The sequence below is a fragment of the Castor canadensis genome, chromosome 4 (genome assembly GCF_047511655.1).
Source record: "Castor canadensis chromosome 4, mCasCan1.hap1v2, whole genome shotgun sequence".
Taxonomy (NCBI): Eukaryota; Metazoa; Chordata; class Mammalia; order Rodentia; family Castoridae; genus Castor; species Castor canadensis.
The window spans coordinates 2,507,298-2,533,812 of record NC_133389.1 but is presented as its reverse complement, the minus strand read 5'-3'; the positions used below and the strand labels follow the sequence as shown (position 1 = coordinate 2,533,812).

Sequence of the window (26,515 nt, the reverse complement as noted above, 5' to 3'; positions counted from 1 at the left end):
TGCCACTAAAATCAGTAGTGAATAAACATGCTTATCAAAGGCTCCAACCAGGTGATGAAATGATACAACCAACTTGCAATCGTAGGAGACAATCCTTCTGTCTTTCCAGACTCCCACGTCCCCAACTGCCACCATATCTGGCCATCCCAAGAACTCACGGGGCAACAAGATTCTGTCTCTCTACCAATCGCCTGCAATTCTAGCTTTGTTTGTTTACATTTTTCAGAGGAAACTGTTAGGCCATTTCTGGTCAAGCAAGTAATACGTCTCAGATGATAGTGTTAGGGTTTTTTTTTTTTTTTTTTTGTGAGCCAGAACACTTTAAATTCTTTTCTGTCTGAGAGGATCCTTTGCTGTCAGAGCTGCTTTTCCTTTTGCCCTCTGCAGGGGTAAAAACATACTTGTTTCTGAATCAGTGACTCTGATGAGTTTAACCAAAGCCCTGGCATTTTGCATTTTTATTCTCTGTAGAAAGTTGTGTAGTAGCAACAGCTTTCTCTGTTTCTGGAGAAATTCAGACAAACCTTTCAAGCAGGCGGAAGCTTCAGGTTACCCGGTGGCGTCTCTGGAATGAATTTCTTCTCAGATGTTGGAAGGTGGGCTTGCCAGAGGGATGTGGAGGCAGCTGGCAACCGTCTAGTGTCTCGCCTGGAGTCCACTTGGGAGTTGCTGCTTTACTCGTGACTCGAGTGACCATTTCTAAGTGAGAGAGCCTCTACTTTCAGCCAGTTGTGAGGCTACAGTGATCGGGAACCAGGACACCTGGCTGTCTGTGTTCCTTTCTGATGTCTCACCTGGAAACAGGGGGGCAAAACTCTTCTGGGGACTTTGCTCCCATCTGCTGATAATGCAGGGGTTGACTTCAGAGACCCCAGGCTCAAGAGCTTCAGAGATGCGTGCCTGAGGCTCAGCTCAGGGCCCAGAAAGACAGGAAAAGCCCCCAGCTGCCTCAGAGGAGAGGCGCCCTCCAAGTCTGTGTTTTTCCGATCTCAAAGGAGACTGGTTCTGATGCTGGTTTCCAGCTCTGTCCTCCTAGCGGTGGCTCCCCGAGGAGAGGTGGGAGGGAAGTGGACAATGGCCCTGTTGGAGCTGAAAGCTGTGGTGGGACTGGTGAGCAGTCACAATGGTCGTGCTGCTGTCCAGGCAGTTCTACCTCTCTTGTGTGACTTAGGGCAGCAGGTTGGTCCCTGGGGTCTCACACACACACGCACTTGACAACCACGTTAGGAGGCATGAGGCTGATTTGGGGCAGGTAGGACAACGTCTCCACTGAGTGCCCCTGGCAACGGAGGCCAGGGTCCTCTCCTGCAGGACAGGCCTTCCCATGCTAGCCTCTTGAAGGTGGTACAGCTGGCACTGGTGGCACAGGTGTCAACCCCACCTACCTGTTCTGGAAGGCGGAGCTCCAGCAGCTTTGAAAATCTCTTTTCAAAGAAAAGATGCAGGAAGTAGGCATCACTGTAGATCTGGACTTTGATTATTTCCTCTTTGTTTCCAAGCACCCATTTTTGAAGACGTCAATGTGTTTGAAATGCATAGAAACCCGCTTTAGCAAAAATATCAAGTTGCCAAGAGGCAGAATGAATAGTAAACATGAAGAACGCCTTCGTTGTGGCTTTGGAACTCAATGTTCAGTCGCACACAGAGTGTGCACCTGGAGGGCGGGGGTCTGGGAAGTTTTCTTTAGAAGGAAATGTGAAGCAGTGTGAGGGTTTCCAGCCAGAGGGGCCGTGGGCCCAGAGCAGGTGCAGGGGGCAGCCCCTGGGAGGTGATTATCAGGAGCCCTGCTTGGAAAGGCTCGGTGCTTAGGTATCTCCCTGCAGGGGAGGACACCAGGTTGTTCTCCATGGACACCAGCGCCCATCACCTCGTGCCGCCACTAAAACCGCTGAAATCTGGTCAGAGGCATTTTGGGGGAGTGAGGAAACAACTGGACTTATCAAATCAAGGACAGTCCCCGTCTGGGACAGTGGAGGTTTTGCTTCTCTCTGTTGCCTCTTCCTGCCTCTGGTGGGAGTGAAACTGCCCTGAATTCCAAAGGAAAAACCCCTGATAGGACCAGAAGCTTCAAAGTAACCTGTGCAGTATTTCTCATCAACTGACACCTTTTCCACAGAGGAAACTGAGGCCCGAGAGCAGAAGAGCACAGGGCAGGAGACTCGAACTTGGTGGGCCTTCAGGATAACCACTGTCCTCTGCAGCTGGAGCACTGAAAGGCAAGGATTATGACCTGAGCTTACGTGGGACGGGTCGGTTCCTCTGGTGGCATTTCCTCTTTCTCTTCTTTAGCCATTCTGTAGTGTCACGGCTGTGTTTCTAAGGTGAGGAAACAGAGCTCAGAGGAAACGAGCCGCTGCCCAAGGCCATGCGGCAGCTCGGTGGTGGGAGATGAACTAAGCCAGGTGTCTTTCATCCCATGTCAGGAAGACTGCTAAATGCAGGGGACTGTGGAGACCGCTGACACATCAGACGATGCAGGCCTGTCAGCAGACCCCGGGGAATGTCCACAGCAACCAGGGCCCATGGTGGCTAATGTCCTCTAGGCAGGTTCAGAGCGTCTGAGAGGTGGAGTGGACTTCCAACGGAAGCTGGGATGAGTGCTTGATGGGCAATGTGGCCCTTCCTGGCCACGGTGGATGCGGAGCAGTTATTGAAAGCAGGAAGGGGCCGTCCCTATGGGCAGAGCCACCCCAGGTCCCTTTCAGATTTTATCTGCAGTCTCCTCCCTCCCCTAGTGCACAGCGTGTGCCTGGTGACAGCCTGGGCTGGCCCAAGCACAGCAATCTGAGACCCAGGCAGGCAGGCAGGGCTGTCCAGACGGCTGCTTTCATCACGTGCTGGGCACATGGCATCCTGTCCCTGGAATTCTTGCTTTTCCTCCTGGGCTTTGGATTCTTAAATGTTACTTCACTTGTCTCCTTCTGCATCCAGGACACACAGAAATGACATGGCTGCTCCTAAGGAAAACACCAGGTCTCCTGGAAGCAAAGGACACCAAGTGGAAGCCGGGTGCTCAGTGGAGCGGTGGCAGCATTGGGACCAGTTCTTTCCTTGTTGTGCATGCAGTCTCCAACTTCAAAGGAGGTGGGCCTCCCTCGCCCTGCTGGTGTGGCTTCAGAGAGAGGCGAGAGGAGGGGTGGGGGGTACCTAAATAGTTGCCATTGTTGTATATGAGAGAGGGAGAGAGAGACAAGACAGAGAGAGAGACACAGAGAGAGAGAGAGAAGCAAGCTGGGGCAGACCGGAGCAGGTCCATCTGCTTGGCTGGGCTCTCCAGTGTTGTCTGAATTTGTGACCTGCCCATTGGGCATTTTCACTCCTAGTACTGTAGGTCACTGTCCTGCACGTGACTTCTACTCAGGAGTGTTATCTCCTCCACAGGACTTTTTCAAGTGTTCTTTGTCACAGAGCCCAGGACCACAAGCATATTCTGAGGCCTTTAGTGTCACTACCCCTGGTGACTGTTTGCTTGGGGCAGATGCTTCTGGGTCCACAAGATCACAAGTCAATGACCACCACTCTCTTGAAGTAATGAAATCTCCCACACTGAGGAGGAAGACGCTGAAGAAGATGGGGTGCTCCCCCTCAGGGGGAAGATCGGGCTTGATTCCCACTCAACACTAAGAAGCATGAGATGAGGAGTGTGCTTGGAACAGCCACCTGCATCTCGGTTCACCTGCTTGCTGGTCGGCCCCATCAGGCATGGTTGTGTCTTCCTCAGTGGACCAGAGAGGCCCAATGCCTTCTGCATCGGGGCTGGAAGGAGCTCTCTGCGGCCAGGAGCAATCCCAGGATTGGGTGCGGGGTCTCTCGTGCAGAGCTTTTGCCTTTGGGGCTAGCTTAGTCCTTGCTTCCTTCCTTGGCAAATGTAATGCCTTACACAGCACCTAGTTCTTTTTCTGCTTTAATGCGGTTCTGACGTGTGTTCAGGCAAGCCAATGCAAACCCCATTCGGACTGGAAGTGGACAGCCACACATGAACAGATATTAAATGCCAAGAGCCTGGTGCTGGAAACCCTATGGTATTTTAACCAGCTGACCATGTGTCTCCTAGAGGCCAGACTATGCAGCCAGGTGGGGGTGCTGTGGAGAGCAGGATGGGGTTTCAGCTATTTTTAAATGGATGTGCAAAAACTCCAGACGATGTGCAGGACAGGAGGGCTGGCTTCCTCTGCTAGATAATGTTTAAAAATACTTCAGTGGGTTTCTTTATGACATTTTCGTATGTGCATATGGTACACTTTGTAGGAAATTTTTTAAAGGAGAAAGATCAAGCATTCTTTTGAAAGTTTCTTACTCTGGCCTACCACCGCATCTCAGGATTCCTGGCAGAGCTTCTGCTCACTGTGCCAGGTCCTGCTTGGCTTTCCGAGGCAGTAAAGAGACGAGGGCAGGACAGGTCAGGAAGCATCAGCATTGTTCTGGTGGGTGGTCATCCAACCCTGGGTGTCAGGTGCTCCTTGCTCCCCTCAGACACACCCTTTTTCTCTGGGGTTGAAATCCTTCCTCACCAGCACCGTACTTAGGCCTGGACCAGCAGGGCTGGGCACCTGCCGGGCAGGGGTTGCTGCCCCCATCCTGTACCAGTCAAGAGAAGCTAGGGGGCTGCAGGACCCAGTTTGTTCCAGAGAGGAAAGCTTTGGGGGTTCCTCAGAAGCTCCCTGTAGGGTATGGTGCTCATGCTTGGGATTGAGACAGGCTTTAGAAACCTGGTCCTGCTACAGGCGAGCCCTAACACTGAAAGAAGACGGAAACGGTGTACTGTCCCACCACCGAGATCCTGCGTGGAGTGTCCTACTTTCCTGAGGATGACAGGCTCCTTCCAGTGAGCAGCAACTGCCTGCTGCCCTCCTCATGGTCAGATGCTGCCAGGGGCTCTCCGTTCTGCCTACCATGGTCCTAGGGCCATCGACCCCAAGATCCCCTCTGTGAGCCTCTCAGCCTCAGCCCTGAACTGGCTTCCCTAGAGGCCAGAAGGCATGCCCTTTATTCCTCACAGACCCACTACTCCACTTTAAGGAAGGAGACAGTCACAAGTACCCGCTCATTGTTCAACCCCAGAATGCAGGGCCCAGGCAAGAGCCTTCTGCTGTGGCCCTGATTTGGTGCCCTGAACAGCTTCACAACTAAGTTTCCGGCCCAGAGGTTCCAAAGCCCACCAGCTGTGGGTGTTCCTTCCTCATGGCGGAAGAATGCCCTCTGCCTGTCACTGTGGGATGGTCACCGCCTTTCCCCAGCCCACCTCTAACACCTGGCAGAAGAAGTTCCATGGCCACCTGACCCTGAGACAACCTCCCTCCCTCCCTCCCACTTGTGCTCAGGGGAGCATGGTAGAACAAGAGAGGCATGTGTAGGCTTTGAGCACGTTTTTAACCTTTTGCGTTTCCCAGGTTGAAAAGGCCAGGTGCCAGCCTTCAGTGATCGCCTTTATCTGAAAGCACGAATGGATACTTCACTTTGTGTAGTGACACTTGGAGGTAGAAGTAGTAGTCCCAGCTGTGGCTGACTGATGGGCAAGCTCTAGAACTCCCTCATTTTCCCTGTGCTTGCCTCCCCAGGAATCACTCTGGGGCACCTACAAGCTCTGAGAGGCAGCACTAGGAGGTGGGAACAGATACCAGCCCTGTCCTTCTCCATGTAAGCTTGGCCAGGCTAAGCAAGGACAGAGTCCCAAGGACTGGACTTTCCAGTGGCTCTGGTCATTGTAGAGTTTAATCCAACTGAAACTTAGTGAGTGCTAACTACCTGTCTTGGTCTTCAAGTGACTGTAGTCCAGGCCAGCCTCCTAGGCCCCAGCTGCCCTCTGGCCCGTGGGACATCACTGGCAGCCATGCCATGGGTCCCTGGCTTGTTCCCACAGGTTTTCAATCATGCTGATGTGACAGCTGTACCTCATCCCAGCAAGCGCTTCAGGTCCCTTGCCACAGCCTCAGCGGAAGGCTTTATACCTCTCTCATGGGCTTTTTGTATTTTCCCTTTGCTGTGTCCTCTCTCTTCCCCATGACCCACAAATGCCCCCTGAAGGCATTTTGTGCTCTTAAGACAGAGTGAGCCCCAAAGGCCATGCCTACTCTGATCGACGTGACCATCTCCAGGGGCGCATTGCTCTGATCTATGTGACCATCTCCCCGGAGCCGAGAGCCCAGTCTCAGCTGTGCATGGCCCTCTGTGGGTAGAGTGGCGACAATGTCTTACCTTGTACATGTTGCACAGCCCAGGCTGGCTGCAGGCATAAGAGGGCAGAGGGCTCCGGCTCTGCTTTAGCCAGGGTACCTGCCGAGGATACAGAGTGGGCGGGGTGAGTTCAGCTTGGGCACCGCTTGAAGAGCCCCACAGCCCTTCAGCAAATCTCCTGTAGGATGACCATGGCAGGCCCCAGGTGGGGCAGGGTGAGCAGCGAATGGAGGGTTAAGAGGCAAATAGGCAACCGAAGGCATCCAGAAGATGGGTGGATGGATGGATGGATGGATGGACCCTGGAGAGGCAGAAGGAGAAAAGGGCAGGGAAGCACCCAGAGAAAAAGGAACGAGAGGAAAGATTTAGGGAAGACATTCTTCCTTTTAGAGTCTATTTTGGGACCCTGTGCCAAATTCTCTGACCAAATGTTCTTACTGTATGTAGTAGGCACTAGAGATGGAAGATTTCCAAGTTATAGTTCAAGAGCTTTTGGAAGTCTATGATGGGGTGGGTGAAGTTTACATTTGTTTTATTGTAGAGTTGATTTATTTTCTTTGGTAGCAAGTGTGTCAGCACCTGCCCTGGATTTGCAAGTAGGAATTACTCCTGTGCTGTGGGGTTAACAGTTAAGCCCTTTCCAGCTTTCTAGAGAGTCCTAAGAAATAACGTCAGAAGACATAGGGCTCAAAATTGCCCAGCAGTCACTTGGATTACATTTCTTGATGACATACTTCCTCGTTCCTGGTGAAGTTTAGGAACAAAGCATACACGAGCTACGTGCTAACCTCAACTCTATTGCTGTAACCCCTGCTAGGTGGTTTTTGCTCCTGGTTTACTGTCTTCTCCTTATTCTATTAGTTATAAGAAAGCATCTGCCATATCTATAAACTTCAGGACAAAGGCAGATGGCTTGTGGGAAGTGACTTGAGAGAGAGACAGAGAGAGAGAGAGAGAGAGAGGGAGAGAGAGAGAGAGAAAGACAGTGGTCAAGAGATAAAGCCAAAGCATTTGATTCAAGAGATGTCTTATACTGGTTACAAATGAAATGGATTCTTGTTAAGTGAGCTGACAGCAGATCACAGATGACAGTAGTGTGACACTGAATGTTAGTGTCCTCCACAAGTATTATTGAAAGTTGACACACTGGGGTCTGCAGAGGCAAATCTGTGATGGCCATGTGCCGAGCTGTGCATTTCATAAACAAGTCTCTCCATTTGTGCGAGAGAGGTGATTTCTACGCTGGCGAGAATTATTGGTAACTTTAGTTCCTGCTATCAGGGACTTACAAGAGTGAGAATTTGAGTATTCATTTCAGTGTAAGCCTCTGTAGATAAGCCAGTGTTCATAAGACCTGGCTGTCCCCATGAGGAGCGGCCCCTCCACTGCTAATATGTGGACAGTTCATGCAATGAACTTGGGTAGAGGGTGGGGGGACTTCTTGTTCGAGTCCTCTGTATAAACAATGGCCTCTTCATGAAGGTCATGACCATGAGGTGTTATCTCCTAGCTGTGGTGGACAGCATTGCCCCTCCAGCACCACACCCAGCCTTCTAGGGCCCTCGCTATCGCTATCCATGCATGGGAGGATGGGTGGAGGGCAAAGCTGTAGCCGTAAGAAAGGACGTCCAGTGATGCTGACAGGAAACGCACCAGCTGCGTGGCTCGCAGAGGCAGTTCCGTTCCTCCTATGCCATGGAGCAGCACCCCACAGCCAGGGTGCACCTGCAAGGCTGGAGGCAAGACAGCACCCAGGAGGTGGCCGTGGGCTCAGCCCACATGTGTGGGCTCCCTCTTCAGTTTGTTCCATTTTTTATAACTATTTAAGAGTGTAGTGATAGACATAATAAAATCTCTAAGATGACATAAGTCAGAGTTTGATAAATTTCTGCAGTCAATCTTAGTGATTTCCATGTGAGATCAGAGAGCGTTTTCCCTGTAGACAATCTGTCTTCAGGTGTCATACCAACCAGTCAGAATTGCCTGTTACCAAATGGCTAATCCTTTCATCAAAAGGAAGTCAATGACGGGAGAAATAAATGCCTCAAGATGGGAATGAATTTAAAAGGAGGAGTTAGGATGGAGTCGGCTGGAAAGCTGTGACACGTGGGTGAGTGGTGGCTGGCAGATGATTCGAGGTTCATTCCACAGCTTTTGGCTTTCCCTTATCAGCCACCCAGGTTCACCCTTAAACTCACAACGCAGAACCACCCTCAAGAAGAGCAACCCACCTCGTCTTTCAGCTCCTCTAGCTCCCTAAGACTCTTTAACACAGCCTCATCAGGGAGCACAGGAGGGCGGCCCTGGGGTGCTCAGTCATCCAGGAACTACCGTGTGGTGTCCTGGGGTCCAGTGTATCCAGAGCCGGCACTCATCTCCTAACCCTGCAGATGCCGCTTTGAGACACACTAGAAACAGCAGAATGATTGTCACGGACAGACCAGGGTGCCACATTCATGGCAGGAGACGAGCACAGTGCCTTTGTGCATAAAGCAGAGGGGTGGGACACTGTGACCTTAGTGTGCAAAGGCGGCATGAACCCAGGTGCTCAGACTTACCTGCTGGGGTGTCACGGGGTCACGGTGACACAAGGCCATTAGTCAGGCAGGGACACCAAAAAGAACTTAGGAAGCTCACGTACAATCAATAAATACACCATCCTCAGTCCTTTAAATGGTTTAATAAGGGCACAAAGGGCAGAAATGTACACGATGTGGAAGCCCATAACAAAATCATATCGTAATACAACTCCAGAAGGCAATCACCTTGTAAGCATAACTTACAAACGTATCGCTTATACAGAGAACGGAGCGAAATCACTGCCAACGTGAAATTCCAGCATCACTGTCGCCCGCCCAAGTTAACAGTGGATGGCTGTGACCACTGAGGCAACAGAAGGACAGAGTAAGCAGCTGGTGACCAAGTCAGTGACACCTGTGTTCAGTAACTGATCAGGGTAAGGATTCTCCAAAAGGAATTCCCACTGGAAACCTCTGGAAGTATTGGTTTGGGTGCTGATGTGAATGCACCCATCACCCCTGGGCCCCTGGCTGAAATTCTTGTCCCGTGATGCAGGGAATGGCCGGGCCAGTTACTTCCGGCCCATGGGTGTCCAATTTGGTTTCACAGGCACTCCTGCGCTGTCATGGGAAAGGCCACTGTGAGGGACTGAAGACCCCCACTCTATCGACAAACGCTTCTAATCCTGACCAGGGTGCAGGACACAGACCCTCGAATGCTACACAGGTGATGCTTACTATATCCTTCATGCTACCTCTAGGTGTCACCCGCAGTGGGACACTGCTACAAAGTTAGCACATCGTGTTAACAATGAAAATGAAATTACTGCAGAACTAAGACATATTTAATGAAATTAAAATGCAACAAAAATATCAGGAAAGAAACATTGCAGTTAATTTACAAGACTGATTATACGTCACAGCACTGAATGAGGGGAAGGCTCTTAACCCATGCCGCCAAAAATCAGAGGCGTAGAGTAATCTGAATGCTGGAAAATGAATGCGGAGAGTAGTAGGTTATACACAGAGCTTTCCAGGTAAAATAAATAGAGAAAAGTAGGACTGAGTTTTCCAACTCTCTAAAGGCAGAATGACGGAGAGGAAGATGAGCTGCTCTGTTCTTGTGGCTTTCTTGCTTGAGTGTGAATGTCTGACATCTCACGTCCAGCCTAGCTGCTCTGTAAAACTTCACTTCCTCCAGATAAGAGGAAGCTCATGTCCCAGGCGTTGGCCCACAGTTTGGGCAGCCTAGAGGGCCTGTCCGCCCAGGGACAGAGCTGGCATGCACTTGACTGTGAGTGAGAGGTGAATGGGTCACAGCAGGTGCATCCCAGTCTGTGCCTCAAAGGTCCACCACTTCCCATGGAGGATGACATTCCAAGGAACCAGAAGACCTGTTCTGACAGGCAACAAGCAGCCCTTTCTTCCAACAACAAAGAAAAATCTCTTTGTAAATGGCTCTCAAAAGAATATGCCTCCTCAAGGAATTTTCAGTGCACTTCCCTTGAATGTCAGCTTGAGCCACAAAGGCTGTGTGTTGTCAGAGCATTCCCTGGACCGGGGGCGGCAGCACCAGGGGCAGGGCACCCAGGGGAGGGAGGAAGTGGGCAGCAGGGGCAAGCAGCCCCTTGGCGGGGCAGCGAGGTGGAGCACTCAGGGCCTTGTTGGAGTCTAACATGAAAACCCCACTCTAGACGGATGACAGCAAAGCTGTTCCCAGGTGTGGGGCGGCTGGCCCTCGGGGTGTCTTCAGCGCCCCATGTACACTAGACAGGTACTTTAGGAATGGGATTGGTGAGGTGGGCTTTCGGCAGTAAGCAGCCTCTGGACTCTGCTTTCAGGATTCTTAAATCTATTCCAATGACCTTTGACGCATATAAGAACAAGAGCCGCTCTGACTTATAAACAGAGAAAAACAAAACAAAACTTAAATACAGTTCTACAGCAGCCCATACTACAAATATTCCAGACTTCTAGACCGATCGTGGGTCTGCACCTGGGTATAGAGTGAGTTAACTTTGCATCTCCAGGGTTTAACCACAAAGAACCCATAGTAAAGGTTGAAAGGGACACACATTGCCAGTGTCTCCCCACCTCCATGGAAGGCACCTTTGGCTGTGTTTGCAACAGGTTGCTTTATGCTCGCCATACAAATGCTAATGGATTTTTTGTTTTTTTGGCATCAAGACTGTTCATTTAAAATCTTCTGTACTCAAAGCACTCAGTAGTTAAAAGAATTGATACTTCAAATTTTTAGTTTCTAAAAATGGTTTAGTTTTTAATTTAGTTTTAAAAACATTTTAAGATAATTGTTTTTAATTACTTAAAAATTGTTTTTAGCTTAAAAGAAATCCTGCAGAAGTGTTTCACTTTTTTCAGGATACTTGATAATCTAGAGACTCATTTTCGAAAAGGTTGACTGCTTCAGAGCATCAAATCTTTCCTTTGTAAATCCTGCAGAGCACAACAGATGTACAGCAATGGCCATTGTGACCTTGCACGGAGAGAAACATCTCTGTGCACACAGACCCACTCTGAGATGACAGATATGAACGTTCCACGGTTGTATTTCAACTCAAACCATTACCACCCAGCTGGGGCTTGCTTTAGAGGCTACGCTGTCAGCTCTTTCACCTTTCTGCTGAAATAAACATCTCCTGTTCCCTCGGTCATGAGATTTCAAAACTGCTAAGGATGCTTCATGGGGGATGCTTGGCTGAAAAGCCAGACCTCATTAGGCAGCCAGAAGCCCCCATACTCATGATTGCACTTGAACTCTTCCCTTCCCCCCAGCCAAAGTTAGCACTAGAAATCGGTCAGAGGACTGACGTCCAGGGCCAGGGAGTATGCCAAAAAGTGAAAGAACATGTCACAGAGCATGGCTTCTGCTAGCACTTAAGATACAGCAAGCACTATTTACAGGTGAGTCGCAGCAAATGTCCAACGTGAATGTCAGCGCTGTGCAGATGACAGACCTCACTGAAGCCCCAGTGGCCTGTGAGCTGCAAATGGAGGGCATTTGTGCTTATCCTCAACAGTCCCACGACCACCCATCACCATCACAATAGGTTGGAAGTACCCAAGTGGCCCTAGGGTTGTGATGGGACCATCCTCTGGGTGAGGTCTCTGTCCCACACTTCATTCACAAGCCTCTTGTATTCCCAATGGCTTTTCAGAATAAGCACAGTACACAGGCTGAAGAATTCTTACACCCAATAACCAGGACCTTGTTTTGAAGCACCTTTCTCTTTCCAAAATCACCCAGGCATACAGCAGTGTCACACGCTGGCAGTGTGATGGCCACATGGGATTAGCTCCTTAAGGAACCTCAGCCACAGGCTAACAACTGTCTGCAACCTGCCCAGACAATCCAGAGATACCTTTTGCAAAGAGTCTGATCCTTGTCATATGTTACTATGGCAGAAATTTGCTTTTAAATATGGGGAGTCCCAAGATTCTATACTTAAATTACTGTGATCATACAGTAGTGAAGTTTTGATTCATATACACTCATTCATCCCTCCACCCTTTCCATGGAACAACTTGGACAAGAGAGAAAGTTTGCTCCAGGCAAATTTGAATTAAGGAGCTTATTCCAAAGGCCACTTTGGTCTCGATCAGTTCATTGTGGCAAAGCAGCCTGACCCGGGCAGCATTGGCCCCAGGGAACAAAGAGCAGAAGCCAAAGCTGAGCCGGAAGTGCAGAGCAGAGGCAAAACCAGCCAAGGACCTGGATGCACAAGGTCCTTGCCTTTCTGACCACGTCCCGTCACATCTGGTGAGGAGGAGAAAGTGGGCAGAGTGAGAACAGCCTAAGCAGCAAGGGCGCCCATGCCCTGGGTCAGGAAGCACTTTCCAGCCAGGACCAGCGCCGTAGACACCGAGGGACCAGGTCAGCGCTGCTGCCACCGGCCTAGCTCGCCTGCCCACCTCTCCATCCTCAGTGCAGCTAACCACAGCAGCTCTACTCCGCGGAGCTCACCTTGCCGGAGCCCCGCTTGGGTGCACCCCTGTCACCGCCAAAGAAGCGCCCGATGGAGTCGAGGAGGCCCGTGTCTCTGTGCCTCGGGAGGAAGGCATGCCTGGCGTGGTCCACGGTACTTGCTGAGGTCAAGTACTTAGATCCGTGCCTCTGGGAGGGTCTTTTCTGCGACGCCATCACATCCAGGTCCTGGGAAGCTGCTGTGCTGTCTTCTTGGATGGTCTGGAGCTCGTCAGACTCCGAGGGCCTGTCTTTGAAGGTGTTGTCCTCCCTCCCCGGGGCATCTCGGGAAAAGAGGCGGATCAAATGGGGGCGGCTCCGTGGGTCAGCTGGGTGGGCATCCTGCCAGACATTCTTTGGGTCTGCTGTGCGCTTGGAGTCTGTCACCGCTGTGTCCTCAGACGAGGTCCCATTGTTCAGGTTTGCATCTGCCTCGCCTGCAACAACAATCAGATGTGAATACAGGCCTGTGCGCGGCCGCGCGTGGGACAAAGCAGCTTTCTTCCCTGGGTCTTGAACTAGCTGTCTCCTATAAAACCCACAGGGTATGTGCAGAGCCCATGGAGCCTCATGGCAGCTCAGACTGTCTTTGACAGGGACTAACCTGCACCTAGCAGCCTTCATGCAGCAATGTTTTACAGAAAGCCTGGGGCCACCTCCATGGTTCCCAGTTGGTACCTTGGGTGTTACAGCCGGGGATTCCTACTGAAGTGGCCTGAGGGCCCCCAGCAGTCACGTGGAAACATCCCCTGAGCCTGCCTGTTGCGTGGGAGCACCCAGGAGTGCAGGCACCTTGCAGGACATCTGTCATCTGAAAGGCCACCCGTTCATGAACTCCACATGCTGGGAGCACTTATTTGACAAAAGGTGTTTTTAGTGATCTTGGTAAAAAATGGAACTTCCCACATCTTTTTGCAATTCATGCTTTAAAAGAAATGGGCGTTTAGAATTCCTGCATCCCCAGATTCCGCAGGAGGCCTCTCCCGGAGAACTGCTTATTCAGGGCCTTTGGATGTGGCTTCTCTGAAAGCAGCAGCTAGCACGCTGGAGGTGGAGTGGGCTAGGTACTTCATGTTGCGTACCACTTATCCCGGCTTTTTACAAGAATTACGGTATCTCTCTGGCAAATTAAACATCATTTAATTTACTTACAGAAAATGTGTTTTGCACTTTACTGTAATACCATTATCCATCCATCCACTGAAATCAAAACATCCCTCTACCCATTCATTTACCCATTCCTCCATCCACCCACTTGCTCATCCATCTATTCACTTACCCAACTATCCAGTTATCCACTGAAATTTACCCCAAAATACCAACTACCCACTATCCTCCACCCATCCATCTGTTCATCCACCCATCCATCTGTTCATCCATCCATCCATCCATCCACTTACACAACTGTCTGTCTATGCTTCCATCCATGTTCCATCTATCCAAGCATCCATCCATCCTCCCATCCATCCACCCATCCACTGATAGTTACCTTGTAACATTTGTCTATCCATTCATTTATCCATCCCTTCACCCACCTATTCATCACCTATCCATTCACTGATATTTTCCCAACAGCATCCACCTACCCATTCATTTATCCATCCCTCCATCCACCCACCATCCATTGCCTGCCATCCATTATTTCCTGAGCACCTAACAAGTATAACGCATTGCTCTGGAGGTATGAGTTACAGTGATGAATAAAATGTGGTCTTTGTATCATGAAGCTTACATTCTGGTGAGCTATTCAGATGAAAGCGTGTGTTATGAATCAAAATGTCTCCTAAAACAGTATGTCCTCATCCTAGCTCCCCTTCCCCCTGACGAATGTGACCTGATTTGGAAATAGTCTTTGCAGATGGGATCCAATGTCAATAAGCTCATATTGAAGCCAAGCAGGACCTATCCAATGACTGGGGTCCTTATATGAGAGGGAAATTTGGACACAGAGACCCTGGTGCACAGAGCAGAAATGGGAAGGAGAGGCAGAGACTGAGCGCCGAAGCCACAAGCCACGGGACATTGAGGAACACTGGCAGCACCAGAAGGTGCTCACTGGAGGGAGGGTGGCCCTCACACACCTAGATTTTGGACTTCTGCCCTGTATAACTATGAAAGAATAAATCTACCTTGTCCCCGCATGTGGTCTTTGTCACGTGCGGGGTGCATTCTCACACCAAGTGGTGATATGAAGAGAGGCAGAGCAGGTGAAGGGTCCATAAGAAGGTCCTTGGGAGTTGACAACTGATGGTGTAAGGCTTGACCTTGGGAGGACGGGGTGGGAGGTCAGGACACCTCTGGGAAGTTTGACAAGAGCTCCATGCGCTGTGCTGCCCTGTGCTGAGTGCAGTGGAGGACTGAGAGGTAGAATTCTGGGGGGCAGGAGGTTGCAACAGGAGTGGGGTCCACTGTCAGCAGGATGGGGCTGGGGTAGAGGATTCTGGAAAGGCTGCAGCTTGTATCCTGAGCACTGGGCAGGCGGCAGGCACAGGAATCTGATTTGAACACTGGGTGAAGAAAAGTACCTGCGTAGTCGTGGTGCAGGGATACACACCTGAGGTCATCCTCACTGATGGTTAAGGCACTGGGCCAAGCAGGGGGGACAGGCAGCATCACAGTTCTCTCGATTTATGTGCCTGGAAGGGCACTGAGAAGAAACTGGCAACACCTAAGATGTTGGAGAAGGGGGAGGCATGGCAGGCTGTAGATGGGATGCTGTTTTAGCCTGGTTTCCCCAGCAACAGCCTCCGTTAACTACATTGGGGTGCCACGACCACCCTGGTGCTGACTCGTATCAGGAGCACCCCAGGACTCACATGGTCTTCTTTGTTCCTGTTGCACACTGAAGCGGGAACAGAGCCAGAGCCAAACCCACCACGGGGATGGGGCAGGAGTGGAGCCAGACCTGGCTCATGGAGTCACACAGGGCACAACACATCTCCCAGCAAGCTCTGTAGCCACATGTGTGAAATGCTGTATGACTCCCACAGGAAGGAGGGTGTTCAGCACAGTCCGTACCATGTTGGTGCACTGACCACCCTTCTTGGGGAGGGGATGGTGGACAAGAGCCCTCCCTACATTCTCATTGCCAGAGCACACCACAGGGTCAAGCTCACCAGCAGAGCTTCCAGGGACAGAGACACAGGCCTGCTGTGTGACAGCCTTTCTGCACAACTCCCATGAACTAGAGAATCATAAACACCCTAGTGAGAAAAAGTTTCCTCAGGCAGTTTGGTTTCACATTGAACAATACTCAGAGGCTCTGCCTTTACCTTGAGAAGACAGTCCTGGGGTTGGTGGGTTTTGTTTATTTATTTTATTTCATGATTTGTTTTTTTCTTGGTGGGACTGGAGGTTTTAAACTTAGGGCATCATGCTTGCAAAGCAAGCACTCTACTGTTCGAGCCACACCTCCAGTCCATTTTGCTTTGGTTATTTTGGAGATGGGATCTCGAGAACTGTGATCCTCCTGATTTCAGTCTCTCTAAGTAGCTAGGATTACAGGTGTGAGCCATAGCACCTGGCCTGGTTGCCGAGTTTTAAACTGAATGTCTGGAAAAGTCTTACCTCTAAGAAAGTTTTCTACAACATTTACACTTGTGAAAACATTGGTAGTGGCAATAGGAGGACTAACCCATAGGACAGGTCTCTTGGGGGGGTTGTTTCAGTTGCTCTGAGCAGCTGCTCTTGGGGACCCACAGAGCATGCGTGTTTTACACGAGCTATACTTAAACTTGGTGAGGTTTGAACTCATGTGCGCATGCACACACACACAGTCATGCATGTTCCCACACACGCATACACACACACGTGCGCAACAGGGCACCTGCAGAAGTGGTCTTCTGCCTCCTCATCTGTCCTTCTTGTAGAAACACCACACAGGATGAACCGGCCCCACAGTGGTGGCAGAGGACAAGGCCAGGACAAAAAGCCTGCTCGCCTACCAGGCTGCTGATCTTGGGGATGATGTGAACACAGTGCAGGTGATGACTTGGACTCCAAGCTGGGTCCCTTCTTAATTTCCTAACACATTTCCCAAGGTCTCTGGCTAACTAACGGTCTGTCCCACAGTTTCCTGAGCTTGCATGGCTTCTCATCTGCTCAGGAACAGTCTGAGGATGCAAAGAAGATGGCTGCCAGTTCTGGGGAACAGCTGGCTGTCCACAAGGGCCGGGGTGGGCATTTTCCTTTGTTATGGATATTGGCAGAAGTTTGTATAAACACAATCTGCCCTGGGTTTCAAGCTCTTTCATCAGAACAGTGGGTGCTCATGGGGAGAAGCTGCCTCATGAACAACACTGGTCATACGCTCAGTAAATAAAGTTGATACATGCAGCCGACACTGGACATTATTTCCAAAGCAGAGTCACTCCCATCACCCATTGTAAATGTTTGCCAGTGACAAAGTACAAGGAAACACCAGGAACCCAGGACGGCTGTGGTCTCGCCCAAACTCCTAAGAGAGTGCTTGCAGCTGCCGTGTACCCATGCTGGCCAGGCTGTGTGCCATGGAAACAGCCCCTGTGGGGCTGAGCCACACAGGGCTTGCCTAGCATGCACAAGGCCCTGGGTTTGATTCCCAGAAACACACACACACACACACACACACACACACACACACACACACACGCACACACACAATTAAAAAGTAAGAATAGAATAGCTAGGAATTAAAGGAGGAAAACTAGCAGGCCATCCAGTTCAGGACGAGTGAGGAAAGACAGGCAAGGAGGGAATGTCTGCTGGCACCACTGTTTCGTTCACCCACAGGACAGCAGTAACCTTTGCACATTAGTCAGACACACCATCGCCCTGCCGTGCTGGACGAACACTGAGGTTGGTACAAAGCTGCAGTTCTTGCAGGGATGCATCAGTGATTTATGGGTTGCAGCCGCAACAGCCATGACTAACGAACGAGTCTGACTTTGTCGCTGGGCTTTATGTTCTGTGGGTAATATAAATTAATGCAAATGTGAACAGAAGACAACAGCTATATTGTACACAACCAAATGCATTAACAAATCACCAGAGCATCTGAATGCTAACGTTTTCACAACAGTTGGGCTTTGTGTTCCTGAATACAGTTATTTGTGAGGCTCAGAGAAGGCATTTGTGTCCCCAAAGTAGCTTCTCCCAACCTGTGAGAAGTGTGGTGAGGAGTCGAAATCTGTGGGTGGGCAGGGGTTTGGGGGAAACAGTGCGGTTTAAATGCAAAGTGTGGTTAACACTGCCTTTGCTCACATTAAAGCCCAGCAGGGACTTCTTACTGAGATAATGTCAGTGGAATAGAGCTCGTGTTAGTTACCAGGCAGTTCTGATTTCTCCAGAACAGGCACTTACAATACTCTCTGTATTGTCAACCAAATTCTGCAACTGCAGAAAAACATTCTTAAAGACAAACAAACAACAGATAAAAAGCCCAAAAGCATCTCAATGTTACTGCTAGAAGAGCCCCAGAAAAGTTAGATGGAAAAATGTACTGTCCTTCAGAAGGAGTGGCGTTAAAGAATGTTTCGAGCAATACAGGGACATCGTGGAGTTTTAAGTGGTTTCCGGATTACAGAAACACCCAGGGCCGTGACGTTTACTATTTAAAGAACTCCGATGTCATGACCCAGGAGGCTCATCTCTTGCTGAGCTGGCTCTGACCATAGGTCAGGTGGTCCCTCTTAACACCCGATGTCAGGAGCTTTCTGTCCATGTCCCTGTGTGCAGGGCTCACCAGTTCCTGTTGTTGCTTCCTTTGGCATTTTTCTTATGTGATGGAACCACCCTCTTGCCTCTTCTCCTCCACCTTCTTTCTCCTTCTTCCTCTTCCTTTTCGAATCATTGTTGCTGACTCCTGCCTTTGAGGCTGTCTTCACAGGAGTCCACGGACACACAACTGTGCAGTGCGCCATAAGGAGTTTTACAGTGTGTGTGGCTCTGCTTTATCTTGTAAATTCATGTACTTTTTTTATGTTGTAAAACTAAATACTTTCTATCAACTCTTCATTCTCTTAGCACCAAGGACAAAGGACAGGCTCTTCTGTCTTTGCTTTTGTCCCCTATGTTTGAGCCCTGCTGGCACCACTGTTTCGTTCATCCACAGGAGAGCAGTGACCTTTACATACTAATCAAATGCACCATCACCCTGCTGTGCTGGAAGAACACTGAGTTTGGTACAAAGCCGCAGTTCTTACAGGGATGCATCGGTGATTCATGGGTTTTCCGGCTCCTGCCTTTCTGGAGCTGCAAGTCTGATGATGTCACCTAACTTGTGTTTCATGTTGAAGAGGGAGCACTGTGTGGGGCTGGCTCAAGAGGTCCCCTGCTCCATTAGCTCTGCGTGGTCGGTTAGGAGCAAACCAAGCACAGGGCAGGCAGAGGAATGGCCATCATGACAGATCTGTGGGCTGCAGTGTCTGGGGTACCCACTCAGGGAAGGGCCTCTGGGGTGACCTAGATCCTCTGCCGAGGAGCCGATCATTGAGCAGGTGAGCGGCAGCACTTCCTTCTCGAGTACCTTATGGCTCCTCCCAGCAATGGTGGGCTGCAGCTTGGGTGAGGCTTCACCAGGCCATCTTGCTATCGGTGGAGCAGGATGGATGTCCGTGTGACTGTGTCTTTCTTAGGATCTATTCTATGGTGTCCATGGAAATCATATCCCATGAATAACTCCCACCTTCCTTCTACATGGCACCCTTCCAGGAGAGTGGCCCCATACAGGTGCCCAGTGCCAGCTCAGCATTCCCACAGGAGCCCACCGTTTATCTGCTTAGGGTCTTGGACCAGGCACCTGGAGGTCCTGGGGTTCATGAAGTGAAGCACAAGCAGCCAGAAACTGGGGTTCACAGAAGCTCAGGATGAGTTCAAAGGCTCCTCGTAGGTGACAGGTGGGTGTGTGCCTCCTACCCTTTATGTCCTGTTTATCCCACCGGTGCCCTGGGCAGAAGCCATTGAAGGAGACCTGAGGGTGCATGTACTGTTCGCATAGGGACTCTGCAGAGAAGACCCCAGATGTGGTAGCCCCTTCAGGGCTTGGGAGGCTTCACACAGCAAGGAACACCTGCATTGCAGGATCACACATAATGACAAAATTCAGAGGAGGTAGGTGGCCCTACTGGACAGGTGTTCGACTGATTTTCTCTGGAAGTGATTTGAAATCTGGTTTTCTAGCTTACAGTCACTCATGAGGTAATACCCCAAATAAATCCAATCTTACCTGATTAGATTTATCCAATCAGGTAAGAACATACCATTTTCCACAACTGCTCTCATCAATCCTTAGTCACTAACTCAATGTAGCATAACGGACAAGCTTAGGGAAACAAATGGAGAAATGGTTCTATTATTTGGTTTTGATTCGGTGTTTTTAAACTCATGCTTTTTGAGTACTGAGGTTTTGTACTCCGGGCCTTGCACTTGCTAGATAAGCGGCTCTATCACCTGAGCAATGTCTCAAACCACTGTCCTCCTCCTGCATGGGCCTCCCCATAGCTGGGAAGACAGGCTCATCCCACTATGCCTGGTTTCTTCTTTGAGATAGAGTCTTGCTAACTTTTTGCCCAGGCTGGCCTGGAACCATGACCATCCTATTTCTGTGCCTAAAGCAGTGGGACTACAGGTGTGAGCCACCACACCCAGCCCTAAGCTCATGTGTTTCTTGTGTATTTCTCATCAGATGATATGTTAAATGAGTATTTCTGCGGCTATCAAAGTCACCATATAGCTACATTATCACCAAGGTCCCTGTTTTCAGGCGGGGACTCTGAGGTCACAGCTCCTTTGTTTATAGCTAAGAAACTCTTGGAGACACAGAAAAGGTTTCAGAGGAGTAGAGGAAAGTTACCCACTACTTTAGCTATTGCAAGAGAGATCCTGTTTCCAGAGCCACTGTCCTGTGGCAGGAAACGCGGGATGAGGACGCAGCACAGTGACGTGCAATGAATTGGCACCAAGCTCCCTTGAGTAGTCTCCTAAATGGCCATCCACACCTGCTTCTATTAGTGGGGAGGCAGGAGCTTAGGGCTCTGTGCAGACAGGCTGATGAACGCCAGAGCCTGTGAGCCCAGGCACTCTGGAACGAGCAGGCCTGCTTGGAGCCCCAGCTCCCTTCTGCAGATGCGGTATCCCATCGCACAGGCATCAGGAGAGCCACAGAAAAGGAAGCAGAGACGGTTCCTCTTCCTAGACCTGTGGGCTGGCTGGATTCCTGATATAGACAGCAGGTCCTTCACCATCTGAACCACATGTGCAGACTCCTTTCCTCATGTGAGGTTCTTGCTCAGGCACCATGAGACGCCATCTGACAGGAGAACCTCTTGCCTCTGCATGACGAGCACAGGAGAAACGTGCACTGGCTCCCACTTAGACTGTGAGTCACTGGAGAATGACTGGAGTGTGGCTCCATCAGCTCTGAGGTGACATAGGCCAATTTGGGGAGGTCCGCCGAGAGCCTCCCTATTCGGCCGCCATGGTCAAACAGGCAATGTTGGCAGAACGGCCTGCTTTGGACACAGGACTACCTTTGGCTGGCTCCCTCCCAGAGAAGAGGGCTGCTGGGCACCTGGGTACAGCAGGTCACCGTCCTCTTAGGAGGCAGCCACTCCCTGCAGAGGAGCTTGGAATTTGTAAGTGTGGGCCAGGGCTGAGAGGACCCTTCTTGTTCATGGAATATTTCTGTCACTGGCACGCTGTGCTTGGGGTCACCAGGGAGGGCACAGGAAACAAAAAAGCCCATGGTGTGGCCCATGGATTTGCTATGGCAGAAATTCTGCATCTATGAGAGGCATGTGGCTGCCTGCCAGGCTGCCTGCATTCACTGCTTTAAAACATTTCCACAAACGAATCTTCTCAGCCCACCCATCTCACACCAATGCCTCCTTTGTGTGCCCAGAACATATAGTTTTTATTTGCTCTAAATAGCTCACCATGGGACTTTCTCACAATGGGGAAGGGGTCATGGAGAGGGAGAGGTGTGTCCAGGGAGCCTCAGGCAAGGCTGGGACTGGGCTCCTCTGGGCTCAGACACAGCTGACCAGTGCCCACCATCAGTCTGCATCTCCCTGAGTTGGACTTTCCTCATCCAACGATGGCAGTGACAGCCATTTGTCTGACTCCCCTAGCACAGTCGGTGTGATGAGGAGACATGAAAAGGACTGTAGGATTTACAAGAGTCCTTTTCCTCAGGTAAGCTCTGATGATGCTCACAGCATCTTTGCGCCCACCAAGAGCAGAGCCAAAGCAGCACAGGACCTCCCCACCCTCCCGAAAGCAATTCACAGGCATCTTCATACCACCATAGACTGATCTTTATTAGGAGTAAATACTACAAGTTACTCCAAGCTCTCAGCCAATGTTACAGAGCTGGTGCTCAATAAATGCAAGTGTGGTGGCACATGCCAGGTACTCAGGAGGCAGAGGTAGGAGGATCAATGTCTGAGGCTGGCCCCAGGCAAAGTTAGCACAAGACCCTATCTGAAAAACAAAGTAAAAACAAAAGAATTGCAGGTGTGGCTCAAGTGGTGGAGAGATAGCCAAGCAAGCTCAATGCTCTGAGTTCAACTCCCAGTGCCACAAATAAGTAAGTAAATCAATAAATGTAAGTTGACTATGAGATTGTTGGTCAAAGATCTGGAGTCAGAGAGGGCTGACCTTGTTCTTGTTCTACTATGTGACCTTGAGCGTGTGATTTAGTCTCTTTAAGACTTGGCTGCCTCTTCTGTAAAATCAACTGCAGCTTCCTCACTGTGTATTCTGAGGAGTCTTTGCAGTGTTTGGCCATAAAATATACTTAGCTCTGGTCAAAGTAAATGCTTAATAAGGGCTTTTTTTGTTGTTGCTACTACTATGATATTTATAAACTAGTCTGGAAATACCTTGGATACAGGAGTAAGATCCTGTCCGTTTTCCATCCAGCCATCCATCCATCCACCCACCCATCCGTCCATGCATAAATTCATCCACTTGCCCACCCATCCATTCATCCACCCATCCATCCATCCATTCATCCAACCACCCATCCATCCATCCATCCACCCATCCATCCATCCACCCATCCATCCATCCACCCATCCATCCACATACCCATCCATCCATCCATCCACCCATCCATCCATCCACCCATCCATCCATCCACCCATCCACCCATCCATCCATCCACCCATCCATCCACACACCCATCCATCCACACACCCATCCAGTCATCCATCCATCCATCCATCCATCCACTCATCCATTCATCCACCCATCCATCCATCCACCCATCCACCCATCCATCCATCCACCCTCCATCCACCCATCCATCCATCCATCCATCCACCCATCCATCCATCCATTCATCCATCCATCCATCCACCCATCAGTTATCCACCTGCTCTTGACTGCTGGGCCCACCAACTTGCCACTTTGTAGCTAATGTTCTTAGCCTCTTGCCTCCCACACGGCCCAGCAACAGTGTCCAGACTGGGATGATCCTCCTCTTCTCCCCACCAAATGTCCTTTAGTATTCAGGTGCCTCCCTTGAGACCCATCTCCATCAACTCCACTGCCGCTGTCACCATAGACGAAGACAGAATTCCAGCCTGCAGGCTCCCTCCACCCCACTCCTTCCACCTGAACCCAAGATATGTCTCCCTTCACTGGCTGCATTGTTCTGGTTCCTCAGGCTGCTGATTGGACATTTATCTCAGCACTGCCTTTTTTGAGGCATCGAAGCATGCAAGAGTGCCTGTCCTGGATGACAGCCTTCCCCTGAAGTCATGCCACCCAGATTGGTGACCTTATTCAGAGATGAGGTCTGAAAATGTGATCGAGTTAAGAGCAATCTATTCTGGGTTAGGGCGGTCCCAACCCAAAGACAGGTTTCTTGAGAGAAGGAGGAAATCTGGGAACAGATGCACAAAGAAGAGGCCACCACCAACTTACAGGCACTCACTGCTGCAGTGATGTGTCTGTGGGCCCAGCGATGCATGCATTGCAGGCAGCCCTGGAGGCTGGAGAAATAGGCTGCTTCTCTTCCAAGCCTCCAGAGGGAGTGCGACCTGTGGGATACTTGCAGCTTTGAACTCTTAGCTCAGAGATGACCCTCACTGGCAGCTTTCAGCCCCAGCTTTGCCCCAGGAAGCTAACAGAGTGGCTCCTGACCTGGTTCACAAATACCCAGCACCTGCTGTCTTAGCACCCTGCCCTACTCACCACCATTTATCTCTGCATTCACTCCTAAGTCATTACAGTGCTGGGACAAGGACAATGACAACAAAGGAGATCTTGCCAGAGTCTCCTCCAATGGCTGTTGCTTTGGCAAACCCATGGCTGGCTTCCTGTGCTCTCCCTGGCCACTCCTGCAGAGCTCTTCCTAATGGGGACAGTACCCATCTAGTTCAGACTCGCATGTCTCACTGCTGGCTCTTGGGGACTTCAGCTGCTACCATGTCTTCTTCCCACTGTTTTTCCCCATGCCCCGTGTCACCTCCATATACAGCTTTTCTGGATTATTCCCTGAAATGCTGGTGCCCTACGTGTGGTTAAAGTTGCTCTGTAAAATAAACATTGGTCTGCAGTAAAGCTTCAGAGGTTTTGGGGTCAGAGGCGTGGCACGTGGCATTTCCCTGTGTTTATCTGGCACAGCAGCACGGCCCCCGGCATGTCCACCAGCATGCTGAGGGCAGGTTCCATGCCATAGGCTGGAACATGCTCGGTCTTTGACCACATGCCCTTGGCTCCCTCAGGGGCTACTTTTTGTGCATCCTCATCCTTCCTGGGTGTCCACAGGCCTGGTGTCCACAGATGTCCTGGGTCTCCCACACTGTGTGCTGTGTCTGTTAACCCGCCTGTCACTACTTTGAGCTCTTAGGAATCACGCTTTTTGCTCTATTCCCAAAATGTAATTAATGCTCAATACATTATTTCCAAATAATCATGAACATGAAGTATTCACTAAACTCTGCTTCCCTGTTTCTCAATTCACAACGTGTTCTGTTAAGATATGAGCCATCGCCATGTTGCCACTAAAAGTCAGCCCAGCCTGTGAAGGCAAGCGCTCCTCACTTGGCCATGGATTGTCTCATCCGTGAAGAGTGGCCTCTTGGCTTGTCCTAAGAGCAGCAAGACAGTAGCTGCTGGGGACAGTAATGTAGTCCCCTGAGATGCTTGGATGCTGTAGGAAATGAGGAAGGAATCAGGAGCCAAGACAAGGACCAAGCACTGTCACCTTCGTACTGTTAAGTGGCACTGAAGGGCTGTTGAAAGCAGCCTATCAGGACACTCACAGAAAGGACCCTAAAGTAAAATTCTGCTGGGAGAAGATCAGGCTCCATGTCCTTACTAAGTGGGAACTTCCAGTTAGTTTGAGTGAAAGTCGGGGTTAAGGCTATGATATGTGTCTGAGGATCCTTTACGGCAAGCAAACAGCTATGACATTGGGAAAGACACTCGGCACCATCTCTGAAGTCCTTGCAGAATCTGATTGACTCTGATGCTCTTCTGTGCCAGAAAGGAACCCCCAGAGCCATTGTGCTGGCTGGAGAACTCGCTAGGGCACGTTCCTGCCAGGAGTCAAGTGTATGTCCTAGAACAACAGCAGAGAAAGCTAAGGAGCAGGGGACCTGTTCCCCGTCAGAGCCGTGTTCAGAGGACTGAGCTGGAGTGCTCATTTCCGTCCCCAAAGTCTTCCAGGAACATGTCCAAGTTTCGGGCAGAGACTGGTGGAGGCGTGGAGATGGCTGGAGAGGCCACTCTTGAGTGGTTGGACACCATTATACACTCACCCAGCTGAGGTCACCTGCAGGACCCCAGTGCTCTCTGGGGGCAGAGCAGCTGTGAATGGAGTCTTCGCCTTGCACTGCGAGCGAGTGATCAAAACCTCAGTCTTTTCACTGGGATATCCTCTCAGTCCCGTCCTCTGCCTTAGAGATGTGGGGACCAGGAGCACGCCTGGCCTCTAGCAGGGCTGTTTCACACATGTGGCGACAGGAGGGTGACGGTTCCCAAGGGGTGTTCCGAGTCTGAGGAGTATTGACCAACCATCAGAAATACATGGCTTTTGAAATCAGCCAACTGCTGCATTTGCAGGCGACATCTTTGAAAATTCTGAGTCGTGGGAGGGAGCACCAGCATGATGGACACTGAAGCCCCACTGAGACAGCAGGCAGGTGACCAAGTGCTAAGCACGGCTCTGGTGAATGACAACTGGCTCCAGTCACTCCCAGGGCCACGGTCTAACTGCAGCCACTGTTCTATTAGACAAAGCACCCAAGGCCTCGATGTACCTTACGTGATTGGTATGGGGCCAGGAGGACGTTGGGGGACAGAAGTCTTAAATCCAGTTAGTGGGACTGGACGTGATACCTGGGTCTGTTTTGTCAAGTGACAGTGCAGGGGCAAGTTCCGAAATGATGCAGATGTGCGGAGCTTCCCAGCAGCATCACAGTTGCCTGTGCTGCACACGGAGGGCGTGCTGACCCAGGTGTACACGCCAGGGCTCAGCACATGGGTCTTACTCAGTAGCACGCAGGGACAGACACACAGCCTGTTTCTTGACAACACATGTCCAGTGTTTTTTTCTTTTTTAACTCCCACTCCATAACTGTGTCCTGGGAACTGGATAAAGTGTCCAGCTCTGTGACTGTGTCTCTTCAGCTCTGTCCTACTTTTCCAACACCTGGACCAGAATGTGGCATAGAACAGTTGCTGGGTGCGGATGCGTGTGTGCACACGTGTGTTAGTATATGGATGGACACCCGCCCACATGTGTGCATGCATGTTTATCATGATTAATGAAGGAACGACTCATCAGTTGATCAGTATGACGGGTGCTGCTGTTAGCTCTTCATGCAATAGCTCTAAAAGCATGAGAGAG

The 26,515-nt window shown here is 50.5% G+C and overlaps 1 protein-coding gene across 6 annotated transcripts in view; it reads right to left on the bottom strand.

The window, feature by feature from the left end:
* The window catches only part of Mbp (myelin basic protein), a 110,063-nt gene that overhangs the window by 21,126 nt on the left and 62,422 nt on the right, over window positions 1-26,515 (bottom strand). For 3 of the 6 annotated variants that reach the window (XM_020165061.2, XM_020165058.2, XM_020165055.2), the window contains exons 4-5: window positions 12,676-13,112; window positions 6,196-6,273 (exon numbers count right to left, since the gene is read on the bottom strand). In XM_020165061.2, coding sequence (XP_020020650.1) covers window positions 6,196-6,273; window positions 12,676-13,112 — 515 coding nt within the window. The remainder of the gene's footprint in view (window positions 1-6,195; window positions 6,274-12,675; window positions 13,113-26,515) is intronic. The other 3 variants (XM_020165063.2, XM_020165060.2, XM_020165059.2) reach the window with 1 other exon arrangement.